The sequence below is a fragment of the Lingula anatina genome, chromosome 2 (genome assembly GCF_051362555.1).
Source record: "Lingula anatina isolate TDL-2025a chromosome 2, LinAna3.0, whole genome shotgun sequence".
Taxonomy (NCBI): Eukaryota; Metazoa; Brachiopoda; class Lingulata; order Lingulida; family Lingulidae; genus Lingula; species Lingula anatina.
Genome location: NC_141768.1, coordinates 20,525,101 through 20,539,175, shown reverse-complemented (window position 1 = coordinate 20,539,175; position 14,075 = coordinate 20,525,101). Strand labels below are relative to the sequence as shown.

General features: G+C 37.3%; 1 protein-coding gene across 2 annotated transcripts in view; it reads left to right on the top strand.

Annotated features, from left to right (window-relative positions):
• The first annotated feature begins 3,667 nt into the window (after nucleotides 1–3,667).
• Nucleotides 3,668–14,075, top strand: part of LOC106156698 (sodium channel protein para) — a 55,270-nt gene continuing 44,862 nt past the window's right edge. Inside the window, exon 1 of one of the 2 annotated variants that reach the window (XM_087005848.1) lies at nucleotides 3,668–4,354. Coding sequence is in view for 1 of the 2 variants with exons in the window: in XM_087005843.1 (XP_086861969.1) it covers nucleotides 11,642–11,663 (22 nt within the window). In the remaining variant the exon portion in view is untranslated. Of the gene's footprint in view, nucleotides 4,355–11,349; nucleotides 11,664–14,075 lie in introns of those variants that run through there. The other variant, XM_087005843.1, reaches the window with a different exon arrangement.

Here is a 14,075-nt window from a genome sequence, read left to right as displayed (position 1 = left end):
TACGTGTTCATTTGCCATGCAATATGTATGCTTTCGATTTCCATTCGTTTCAGAGGTACTTATATAGTATAATATTTTATAATGATGGTAAATATACGTGATTATATATCCACGAAAGTGTAATATAATGTATGTTAGCGAAACAATGTTTAATGCATAAGATATTTGATGAACACAGTTGTACTTTATAATAATTCACGAAATATGGTAAACGAGGCTCAGGATTGTTCTGTGTACATTACGAAATTTTCAACCGAGTACTAGTATACAATATTATTGCATTTTTGGCAATCCATCGCAAAAATCCATTGTCAAAATAAGTTTGTCACCTTTCAAAATACTTTAATTATATTTACTTGCGCTGTGCACATCCATAGTGTCCTCCATACTGTCTTCCACACATATTCTCGAAAACAATTTATTCTGTTGTTTTTATTTCATTCGTTATGATTTGAGTCATTATAACTGTTATTTTCAGTGTTAAGTAAAATACATAATTTCCGGCGAACATTTTCTGTTTTTCATATCTTTAAAATCCTTTTAATCTCACAGAAAAACTTTTATTTTTCAATGAATAATATTTGGGCTCTAAACTATTCATTTGCCGGATTGCATAACCCTTTATACGGCTATTGAACTTTCGACTGACTTACCCCCCCCCCCCCCCACACACACACACACACACCACCCAACCCTATGATGTCAACTAGTTCTGGGCAAGATGAGACAAAACATATAACGACGGATAAAAGATAAAAAGGGAAATAAAGAGGGTCATTTATGTGTAAGAAATACAAACCAGGTAACGATCATCTGAGCTATTGGAAGAATCACATTGTAACATTTCAAAAACATTTTCCTGAAATAAAATCTTACTATATCTTTTCAAATCGACTTGTTTTCTCAACAAGCAAAATATAACTTTTGACCAGGTTGATATTTTCTGTTTAATCGTTGTTGTAATCATAAGATACTTTGTAAAAGATATGGGCATCAAACGCTAAATTTACTCATGACATTTAATTATGCACAGTCATCAGTAAAAGAGTAAATGGCAAAAATAGAAAATGGCAGCAAAGACGTTCTTGAAAGGCCTTTGCTTTAAGTTTGTCGGTTGAGTGTCTAAAAGATAAGCAGGTTTGATAACAGGTAGACCACCTTTTGTCAGCTTCTGAATCTTGGCCTTGAGTAGAATATAAAAAAGCTTTTGATCTGATTACACTCAGCGAGAGTCCCGACGGAGTTGGGCCGATCTACGTAGAACGATACTTTCATTAGGAATGCCCCCTGATATTATAACGAGTGAGGAGATGCAGCCGACTGTTTCCTTATTGCACTTTCATATTAGGGATATCAATACCAACAGAGCTCTTGAACGCGCACGTCCATTATTTACCATGTTATTAAACGATGGTACCAATAGCCAATAGCCTACGAAAACAAAGGTTGTCGGTTCTGTTAGCAAGGGGACAATGAAAGTGGTCAGTTGCGACAACTTGCAAGCTATGATTAGTACAGAAAGCTTAAAGGAAAGGTCGGTTAATGAAAGCCGCACGCACCAATAAGCGGAACAGTCACTACGTGTAATGTATCATCGGAAACTCCATGCGCAGAGAGAATACCCAGGAATGCATTTCTAACAAAAAACAATTAACGAATGCAGGATCCACAATTGAGAACGAGCCGAAACCCGTTTGCTCAAAAACAGCATCATGGGCTACTATTGTCAATGGTCACAAATTTGAAAAAATGTCAGTTAATGTCAAGTTACGCTGGCACGTGTATTTGTATGTATGTATGTTCGTGTGTATGTAAATAAAGTTGTCTGTAAGTTAATCTTTTCACGCCTATGCGTATGTGGACTTTAGTCTATTGGCTTATTTCTTTCTCCACCTCGTTGACGATCTTTTTGTCTGAACGTTTATCTGGCAAGTCGTTAAATTCAATAAAATCAAAATTAACATCACATACTTGATGAGCAGATGAAAATATAGGCCTCCACCATTCACTGTGATTCAATAGCACATTATTACATTAATTTATTTATACATCTGCCCGTTTGCGTTATCATTTCACTCCCATTGAATGCAAGCCATCAGGATCCACATAATTGACCTATAGTGAGTTACGTAAAGTATCATTGGGTAAATGCATGTCTAATTTATGTACCCGTTGACACATTCTTTGGCAGTTGGCCTCACGAGATCAGCATAATATATCTATGACCACGATAATGATCTTCTTTTAAGGACCCGTACGCTGATGATCGATACTACACAGTAGTAGATATTTTCAAACTGATGACAGAACAATGATAAGCAACAGAAATAATATTAAACCCACGTCACGGACGCAGGCTGTAAATGATTTTAACACCGTGTCGGGGTCAAGGAATGAAATGCCGAAACTTTCAAGTAACTCGGAATGAAAAATATGCCACAGTTAAAAGGTTTTCTGAAAGCAGACATATTACTCGGAATCAAATATTTCAGATTGCTCCTAAAATCAATACTCTCCAATTTATTGTTTCATGAAAGATATTAAATACTGTTATTGCCTATATGCACAAATATAAATAAAATCAACGCATCGACCAAAAAACAAACCTTAAATGTAGTGTCATATATACTACCAAGAATACAGATACCATACGCGGTATTTTAAGAATACAGGACCTAATTATTTGGATTAAACGAGAATTAATTAAATTTATATTCATCATTGTAGCACTTTGATATGAGGATTTTGTCTGCAATTGCGACAATTTCCTCACCATCTTAATTGCGTGCGACACGTCAGCTTGGATGCATTATGTTTATTTCAGAATGCCAAAGACCAAAAGAAAACATTTAAACCGTTTCAGAAACGGCAGTCAGAAAGTTTTCATTTTATGATAGATCCAGATATTTGATTTACTAGTTGTGACCAAGTCTGTCAGAGTGAACAGACGGAACAGTCAACAGGTAAATCAAATATCTGGATCTATCATAAAATGAAAACTTTCCGACTATCAAAATTGAGATCCAATGAAACTAATTTCATATTTCAGAAACGATTCAACTGGTTCTACAAAACCAATAGTTTAAGTATTACAATAACATCACAAAAGCTGGGGTTGTAAAGCTATGTGTGGTTTTAAGTAACAGATACAGTAGGAGCATGGCACAAATATATCCAACGGAATGCCCCTCTTCAGATATGTTTGTTATGCAGTTGTTCTAGACCAAGCTCATTGATTCTGACTATGACTCATTTTAAGTTCGTTCCGGATTCTGGTTCTCTCAGAGTCATGTGATTCTAGGTTTATATTATATACATTTCGAGACCATTGTCATTTATCACACCTAAGCACCGTATCTTATAAAGCAATAGGTGTTTCGTGCAGAGCGTTTAATTAAAGAAATGATGTTTAAGGTGCTCTCTTTGAGACTGGATGGACGATCACTGGAGACAATGAGCCCGTGCTATCCCATCACACCCACGTATTACGCAGGCACTCCTATCAGATGGCACAAGTGTTATTTCTAATCATTATCTGTCCTTAGATTACGTGAGTCTGCATTACACACCTAGTGGTCTACTGATAATGGGAGGACAAGATAGGCGGAATATTCTTTTATTACTAATCTTTTGCCCTGGGAAAAATCACGAGCACGACCGGCAACCATGATTATCTGTCCTGAAACGGTGGACGCTTTTGGTTTCTGTCCCGAGTTTGATCTCAGGTTGCTTTGACCCCAATTGCACTGCAGACGCTACAGTAAAAAAATCCATTGACAGTCAAAAGTCATCTAAGCTGTTTAATAATTCATTGCCGTTTTCCCTATAATTCCCAGTGTTTACTCTGCCGCGTGGAGCCCCGAGGATTGGCGAAGCTTTGCTCCCGAACGCCGCCACAGAATATACAGGCACAACCAATAGGTCTGTAAATTACATTTTTAAAAATCAATAGCTTCCTCATTTGTATGCCAGACCACATTAGTTGGAGTTCAGCAGTGAATGGGAACACACAGAAATATGGCATATCGATGCTAGCGAGTGCCCGCACATGGACTGTTCTGTGAATACCCAAAACGACGCTTACCATACAGGGAAGTGAAACAGTGGACCCTGTGCTTCCGCGACGAGAGCTCCACCCGTGTTAGAGACTCCAAGTTAAAACCAGCCAAGCGTATATCCCAGGAACAAACAGATTCATCTGCATCAAGCTCTGTGCGACAATTGATCGTAAGATCATAAACATTACCAAATATGTCAAAATGGCGGACAGTTACTTGAGAGCAACCGTTTTTATTTCGTGATCATGGTGTTGGGTATTTTTTCTGATGACACTGAATTCATTCTGGTTTGGAAGGTAAGTGTAAGGCAAGAATTCTGACACGCTTTCCTCGTGTTCTGCTTGTTCTTGATCAAATATCGATTCGCTGCTTATGTCGCAGAACGTGTATATACACGATTGATATCAAGTCTCACAAACCTCTGTTTTGTATTGCATGTCCATTTCTGACAACACTACCGATATCCTTTCATTTGAGACAGCCAGGGGGAAGGGGCAATTCTTCTTATTGATGAGTTATGAAGTGCGTGGCGTAAATTCAGATCTATGTATAATATGCGTAATGATATTCTGAACAGTAGCGTGACGTAATTCTCAGGGGAGATGGTGCTTAAAAGAAGTCAGCCCTCCAAATAATTCAGGAATTCAATGAATGACAATGTTTGCAGATTGAGCAACGTAATACCATTTGTCGAGAAACCTCTGTAAGATCTGGTTAGTTATCATTATGTAGCTTTATGATAATTCTCTCCGACAAGGCGTGGCGTTGCAGTAACTGAAATGCTTATCGACGGCGTGCTTTACAAGTGTTATGTATCAAATGGCGATGGAAATGGAATGAATCTGACACTATTTTATACTTGTTATCACCTTTGTTCTAAACAATACCCAGCAAACCTTGAATTAACCCACCAATAGTGACATGACGTCGTGGTCGGTCGACCATTCTGGTTCGCGACTCTCGAATGCAAGTTGCCATAGCTACCCAGTAATGAATGCGATATTCATTTCGCATTGGCAATCGACGTTGTTGGTAACGAGTGGGCTTAGACCTAGAGAATGCTTCCCGATAAAGATATATTAAATTTAATCAAACGGCCTTAAGTCATCATCTTCGTCATAATTGGATGGATTCTTCCTGCTCGTCGGAGACTGGTGCAGTAATGGTGACAGTAGTCAGGCTTATGGATGGATGCGTCTTCCGACCCTTAACACTATATAGGCTATAAGTGTACGTGTGTGAAACATTTAACATGTGAAAGTCTTCTCGGGTTATATTGCGGCAATGCTTCTGTATTGCATGCATGCTGAAGGAGATTTTATAACAAGGAACCTGTCGGTTAGGCAGTTAATGAAATTGGCACTTGCTGTAAAACGCATTTCGCCGTGAAGAAGGGGGAAAGGGAATTAACTGAAAACGATTTAATAACATAATTCTTCCTTGTGTATTTTGTTATTTTTCTCGTTGTAATTTTTTATTTACTTTTTGGGGTGCATTCATAGTGTTGTTAAACAATTAAATGTCAATTTCATTCTGTAAAAACGTTACCTTACTTTTAAAATATTGATAATGGAGCAAAGCACAGTTGTTTGACAAATTGTCAAGAAAATATTGTTTCGGGTATCAGTTGCATTCTAACAAGATTACAGTGCGAGCATTCGAAGTGAGAACTTTTATCATGGACAACATTTGAAATATGCTGTTCAAATATATAGAATTATCGATACCCAAAGGACGCAAGTATCATTTCAAACTTAATCTTCAAATTTTCCTTGCTATGCATCTTTGTGATTCTCAGGCAGCGTTAACATAGAAAAATTTTAATTACGTTTAAATAACTCCAAAAGGTTGAGGTGGAAAGCAGCATAAAATGACATTACATGCGATCACATTACATACATTACTTTTATACAGCTTGCAAATTTTAAAGCAATTCACGCCTGACTTAACATTTTATGGGCGGCGAGCACCGCCGAGTCCGATTTTTACATCATAAGTACATGTTCCATTATTAAGCACAATGTACGATTTTTGAAATTCATGAACGATCTAAATGCTGACTAAATACTGCATTTTTTAGATTCAATTCAAGCATGCTCTCAATGAGAGTAATGTGAATTTGTCTGTACGTTACTGACATTCCGTTCAAGGAGGATCTTAATGAAATTAATGTGAACTCTCCTTGTGTTTTTGAGATTCAATACAAGGACGGCATTAAGGAAAGAAATGTGAGCGCCAACTCCCCCTTAAGTTTTTGATTTTCTCACCCAAAGTGATTAACTTGAGAGTAATGTGAACCCCCCTTTCATTTTTGGGACTCAGTACAATGGTGATCTCAATGAAAGAAGTGTCAACTGCCCATTACTTATTTCGCTTCCATCATTCCCCGGACTCAAACGCCCCCGCGTTGTATTTAATATCCACGAAGCTGCTGTTAAAGCGTCAGAGCCTGTCGTGTGATGTGTATTGATTTTCAGGAAGCGTAGTGTTGGTTTCGGTGGACAATATCATATGTTGCGTGAAATTCGTGACAGCCATCTACACATTATCACCCACTGCCTCTCAAGTACCTCCTGCATAGTAAATGCAAGCCTTTGAAGAAATGCCTTGTTTTTCCTTTTTATACTGTAGATGTGGTGTGATATAGTTTCACAAGCACCAAATAATTTGGGGACAGTCTTACAGTGTTGGTTCTCAAATGTAGCGTGTCACCGATGGTTTTGGACGGTAGCAGTTATGATGTAGTCTGTATTTCATGCAAATGTGTTTCTGGCTGTGCATAATGTTTTTATGGTGCGTGTAGGGCGTTTGTTTCTAATATGTCTGGTTTAAGATTATTTGCACTTACATTATCTTAAATTCAGGATACGTCATTCTAACCAAGGTTTTTCTTCTTTTAAACTAGGTCTTTTTGACAAATATTAATACACACAAGAGACAAAAAGGCGAGCTATGTCAACCATATATTCATTTGAAAGAAGTTTTGAGACATTTCTTTAGCGACAATCATTACAACGCCTTTTATTTCTTTTTCTCTCCGACGTTTGCATGGTTTATAAATAAGAATAGATAGGTTTATACATGTTAAAAAATAAAAGTAATTAGTCTTTTCTTCATCCCTCGTTCATATCACTGCCCATTATTCATGGCCATTAAGCCAAAACTCGATTAATATGGGTGACTGGGACAGAGCAGAGCGTCTATAACATTTTGTAGCAATTATGTCATTAGTGAAAAACTTGCCCAAAATAATTATGAGATAAACATACAAACAACAGATGAAACCCGCTAATACGTGCGTCTTTTCACAGATAAATCATTCTCAGATGATCCCTACATCACCAAAATTACATTATCCAGAACTGACAGCAGATGTCCGCCTGTTCCAATGTGAGGTAATAATATCAGCCCCCCCCCCCCCCATCCCACCCTTGTTGCCACAAATGGCTCCATTACTGGGTCTAATTAAGTCCAATCACGTGACAGGTGCATTTGTTATGGGGTTCATATATAAAATGTCGCTGTTCAGTACAAATGCGAGGTTGGATGTAGATTATCGACCGTAATGTAAGACTTGGTCATTTTGGACATTTTAGTAACCAGTCCTATGATTCATAGCTCAATCAATTTACCCACCCTATCAATTACCAAACGAGCTTGTAACCGTAAATCTACTGTACTTTCTTAGTGTTTGATTGGAAAACATGGCCTTTTTAATGAAAATGTTTCATTCGCGTGGGATCAAATGCAATATTTTGTCTATAATAGAGAGTGAATAGTATTCAAAAGTGCAAAAGAAGACAAGTGGAATTGATTCTATTCTAAAAAGGATAGTACCTGCTTTTATGTTTTTAATCTTCACAATTTTTCTTGATAGCCTGAGTTTATGTATCAAAAGTATGTTCCACCTTTTTTCAGATAAAAATAATAATACATCTCAACAAAACCTGCAATAGGGCTAGACACGATGAGCAAATGCAGGTAACCGTTCAATTTGCTTTAGCTTAGTGAACGTGCAGGATATGTATCTTTAGTATATTTTAGTTGAAAACTTGATAGAGGGATGATCGATACATGAGAGAAACTGACGATGTCGAAAGAAAACTGGTTAATTATATATTTTAAACGACAAAATCCTGAGACCTGTCTTTTTTAGAAAAGCGATAACCTTTACAACATCCCTTTTAGATAAAACACAGCATGAAGTTTCAGCCTTAAATGGCTTTTTAAAACTTGGTCACCCAATTTTTTTCCCGGTTGTAAAAAGGAATGGCTATATTGTATTTAAACGTGCGCACCTGGCTTACAGCTGTGCCAATGCCGCCTAAGGTTAGGTAAGTGATAATACATGTAACCATGGTTGTGTATTGGTTGTATAAAATATGTTGATATGTGCGGCCATTGCAAGCCCATATGATCCACAGTCATCAGATTCAGCTGCGAGTTCCACAGCTTGCTCTTCGTTGTCCAATAAATCAATTGTAATGCTATTTAACGTCACTTGAGCACTTGGCGCTTTTGGCTGGCTGCGGCAAACATCGATTCAGCAAAGCGGCTTACATAAAAACCAGATTCTTTTGCCCAATGGGGGTCTCTAAAAGTTTTATCCGTCCTACATATAAATCCAGGTTCACCCCTATCCTCTTAATAAAACATCTCCACGTTCAGGGCAAACAATTTGAGGCATCATGGTAAATAAAGATACCAAACACATCATGGCAACTGAATACAAACAAGAAGGAAGCCCCGACTTGAATATTTTGACACTTTCATTTAGATTTGTATCGTAGTGCCATTGTACAGATATAACCTTAGAAATTGGTCATTACCCTTAAAACGGCTTAGAGGTAAATATATTTAAATCAAATTGGCGTTTATGAACAGCATTGCAGTTTTTCTGTATTGAACAACTCTGTTTTTTCTGACAAAGCATTTTTTTCCTTCAGATATACGTCATGGCTGGCAGCTGTAATTGGAATGTATTCTTAATTTTGAGTTCCATAATGAAGATAAATCACGCTTTCAAACATCATTGCTATTCACGAGACGCTGCTATCGGTGGCCCCAATTTCTCTTTCATTTTTTTCAACTGGCGGTTAGCAACAGAAAATATTGATCAGACACGGTATTTTCAGTATTTCTGAGTAAACCCTTATGGGGACTCGCGGAAAATGTATATGATATTCACAATTTACAGGAATCTTTTCATGTGAGATAAATTAAATTGTTATTCTATTATTGGTGAATTGTTTGTTAAACGAAGACACGTTTATAAATTCCTCCTCTCTTTCAGTGAATTGACTATCAACTCTGATCACTGCCTTTTTTCACATATTGAATGGGTGATCTCGTTCTGAATATTAAAAACTACTTCTGTAAATCGTAAGTCGAAATTTCTGATACATGCAAACTTCACTAGAAGTCTTGTACCATCCAAAAATCCCTCTTTCGGCGAAAGCTATTTGAACTTAATTCACTCTTTGTTACGAATTTAAGGTTAACGTTATCAACAAGCGCTCGCGCGCACACCCATGCGCACACAGACAGAAAATCAACAAATAACGTTTCGGTTTTGAAATTAAGCCTTAAGTTCCGTAATGGGTCCCTTTCCTCATCAAAGGCGTTTTGAGCAGGCATAGCCTCTTTCCTCACTCGAACGCCAGTCCAGAGTTAATGCATTAACGTTGCCAGTGCCCAAGAGACCAACAATCGATGGACACAGATGGAAGGCAACTATGACGCTATACCATTAGCAGCCACCACATTATGACTCAAAATTGTTCTGGAACGCGTTTTCTATTCTCGGGAACTTAATAAAACATAACACACGCAGCTGAAGAGGCAGCCCAGAATTTGGTTGCTTTTTTAATTACAATGTGTCTATTGAATTCCATCTTTTAGTTACACAATTTTAAAGAGATCAAGTTGGTGTTGAAATCTATTGCATGGCAATGTTTCAATCGTGCTCCTACGCTAGGTAACATCGTTTAAGGGAGACAGTCTGATTTTGTCGTCTTTTAAATAGCTATATTTCGATTAGGCTGCCGCATTTAGAAGAGTCATTTTGTCGTATTTTTTATAACGTTTTGAATTAGGATTGGTCTGGAGTAACGTTTGATGGCTCCAGAGCAGACGGGTTGACGGATGAGCTGTTGAAATAAAGTGTAATAACTCGAAATGAAGGAAGTCGAGCACACTCTTTTGTAACTATAATGTAAGTATTTGCTTTAGCACTTCGAAATTGCTGTGGCATTAAGCGAATCATAGCTGGTTTATGTACGCTTCGAGGAAGAAAATAAACGCAAAATAACAGGAAAATGAACAATAATTATACAGTGATGGAGTCTGGAAGGACATATACACAATTTCTCGCCTTAACTTTCTTAAGATACGTAATTCTATAGTCGGGCAAGGCATTGGCCGCATGATAAAATCTGAAAAAAGGAAAAGGATGGTAAAATCTGTAGGATAGACCTAAATGTAGTTGCTTTTATACATGTAAATCTGCATAAAATGCAGCGCGATGTATCACCTAACGCAGTAAATTTTATAAATTTCTTCTGACTGGTGCACATATGTTGAAATTAGGTCTTATTTTCTCATAAAGTATTATATAATTCTCCACAGTAACTCTTCTTTCTTCGTACTTACCGATTGTCTTTCAATAATAGGCCTATCCTCTTACATTGTGTGGCTGAATATAATGAAAAATAAATCAGAGCAACGGCATTGAAACTGAAGTTGGACGTCATGTTGGTTTTGTTTTTATTTTTTATCTTTTTTTTCATATATCATACGTTGACAAGTTTTTTATTTTTATTTTTATTTATTATTATTATTATTATTATTATTTTATTTATTTATTTATTTATTTTTAGATTTTATTCATTTAAACGGACTCGTTTTATGAATTGAATTGAAATAGATTTCATGTGCATGCTTCAACCCTCTCTTTACCTCTGAGGTTTTCCCTCTCCTCACATAGCAAGTGCGCGTACTCCTTCTGCAGTATTCTCAGCGCACCTGTTTTATTTGCTTTGATAGTATTCAGTCTATCTCCAGACGGCAAGTGGTTTCTGCTCTTCTCCGCCACACTTACCTATACCTGTATTTACCTGTATTGTAACCGCAACGCCGTTACGGTGCATGAATGTTGATCTATGCCCGTGTCCCAACTGTGAGGGACTCCTCTCCAGTGTTCCACTAATTGCCGAACAGCTGTACATGTAGCTTAAAGTAGCAAATAGGCACTAACCGAGGCATGCTTGTTATCTGGCCCAAAATACAATGCCGTGATAGATTGAGAACACGTAACGCGGTCTTAGCAAATATAAAGTAAGCCTATATTTTGGTCATATCCAAATCTGGGAATCCCATTTTGTAGCTGGCAGCGAAAGACAAGGTGTCAAATTGCTGTTCTGTGAAGAAATATTTATTACGGGATGGGTTGAGACTCTGACCGACATCACAGAGATGTAGTGAAATTTTAATACTGTTCGTTTAGAATATTGGACTATATGGACATTTATAATGAAGAGTTGACGTAAATACTGGCCATATAGTGAACCACGCAACGGAGCACCATGGAATACGACAGCTACTCAGGTATGGAACAGTGCTTGTTTAATATCAATGACGCACGTATTGTTTGAGTTGAATGATTTATACTTTGGGTTTATCGGGTTGACAACTCGCGCATCTTTCAATATCTTTCAATTGCGCGCGTTTTTCTTTACTCTTCACACTGTGTCCCTTTTCTCTCTCTCCTCTTTCAAGCGCACAATTAACAATACAACCGCGCATTTAATTATTTAATCGAGCGATAAGTATACGATTTATGTGCCAGTATCATTTCCATTCTCTCTCTCTCTCTCTCTCTCTCTCTCTCTCTCTCTCTCTCTTTCTGTGTGTGTGTGTGTGTTTCAATAGAGATAATACGTTAAGTGCTGCAAAGTAAAGTACATTTGATCAATTCACACGTTAATCCATTTTTGTAGACCGAGAGAAGAGGGGGGCACCAAGTTATGGCCCTTCTTCCATATCTACATTTTGTATATTCTCATTCAGCACGGTTATCTGAGTAATAAGGCCATGCGTCTCTCTAAAACCACAATATGCTATGTTTTGCCTTTTGTTTCGCTCTAAATACACACTTCACTGAACTGTATCCTTTGGACGGAATACCAATGGAGAACTGGCCAGATGAAGGGATTAATCAATCCAGACGATCAATAATCGTATGTGATTTGAGAGTCAAAGTTGCCCAACCGTTCTGCATATTTTTTTCTCATTTCTGTCCTCAAATGTTCTCACGTTGAACCCTATCGAAAAAATCGTTAATTTGCAGAATGCATTTCTCTCAAAATCTACCAGGATTGCATGCGCATTTTATGTTCCATTGAATTAGATGTATAGTATAGACCGTGACACATTTGAAAGCAGTGGCATTTTACCTATTCAGGGGGTTGTTTTTTCGCAGAAAACACCCGCTTCATGATTACACAGAGGCATCCGTAATAAATATATAGAATATTTCCTAGAACCCCCGAAGTGTGTGTAATAGTAATAGATTCTTTTATGGGGCATTCTCCATAAAAATATTATATGCCAATGATAAATACAAAAGAAAAAGAATAATTCTGTTATGGCTGAAACATCAGGAGGAGAAAATTGTTATCAGCCCGACATGTTGGTAGAGAAGTCTGCGGTAAGGAGAGTCATATTTTCTTTTTCCAGATTATGTCATATTGTCATAAGATTAATATTAAGGTTTTCTTAAAGATAGTTAATACTGAATTGCGGTACCGAGATTATCGAGAAATCAGGACGTCCATATGATATTGCGGATGGAACTCGTACCACAAGTATTGTCGGCGTTATTTATGTAGTAATGTTAGTAATGGAAGATAATACCTGTCATAAATAACAGGTTCATATATTAATAGGCAGATGAAAAGGCGGAATGCGTCAGGCTGCAAAGTGCAAAACCAAGTGCAATCCCAAAAAGAGGGGAAAGAGAGCGGTCTATGTCACCACGTAAAACACCGAAACAATATTCTTTAAGAAAAGTTGAATTTGTGTTTAAATATGTGTCTGATAGGCCAAGTTATTTTTGGTTTGTCGTTCTTTGGTTTGTTTAATAAGCAAAACCTCCGTTCTATTTAAAGAATATTTGCATGTTTAGAAATAATGCAGTGCCAACATTAGGTTCGATCTTTCTCTACAAGAAGAGAAAAACAATTAGATGCACACAATATGATCTGCGGCATGGGACTCAGGGTTATGCCGGCTGTTTCCTATCTACGTCACTGTTAAGTATTTTTAGGAAGGTAATTTGATTTCGACAGATTTTTTCTTCACGGAAATAGATTTTTTTACACAGAAAAAACGGAGACCCACACGCATAAGCAATATTTTATTACTGAAAAAAAGACAGAAAGTCTGATATTGTGAAATTGGCTGAAACTGTTAAACGCTAACCCTCCCTTCGTTACATTCCATTTCTATCTTGTTATCAGAGGCATAAGGCGAATTAGTAAGTGCAAAAATGTGCAAGGATAATGATATGAAAGTTGGATCTACTACTATTCCCTTGAAGTTAAATAACATTATTATGTCCCATCTGAACTTAAATTACATTATTATGTCCCAATGTTTCATCAAAGCAAGACCGTCTCCCTTATATTATATTCAATGGAAAAATAATAACTCTGGCCGGGAAAGACGACAGAGAAAAAATATCGACAAGAAATCATCGTATTTATTGCCCACAAATCTTGGAAATTGCTGTCTTGATTACATTCTACGTTCTTTTTCATTTCCATCGCCGAGCATGATGAGGGTTGATAGTTTCTGTGATTAACACTTGCCCTCACCACGTGACGATGTGGCAGCCATGATGAGGCTTCATCCTGCTTTTAGGTTACATCAGAAACGTTCATCTTTTCATGCTGTGTTCTAAGCTTAAACCGATTACAACAGGATAAAGCACTCCTTATATATGTCTCTCTACGCATG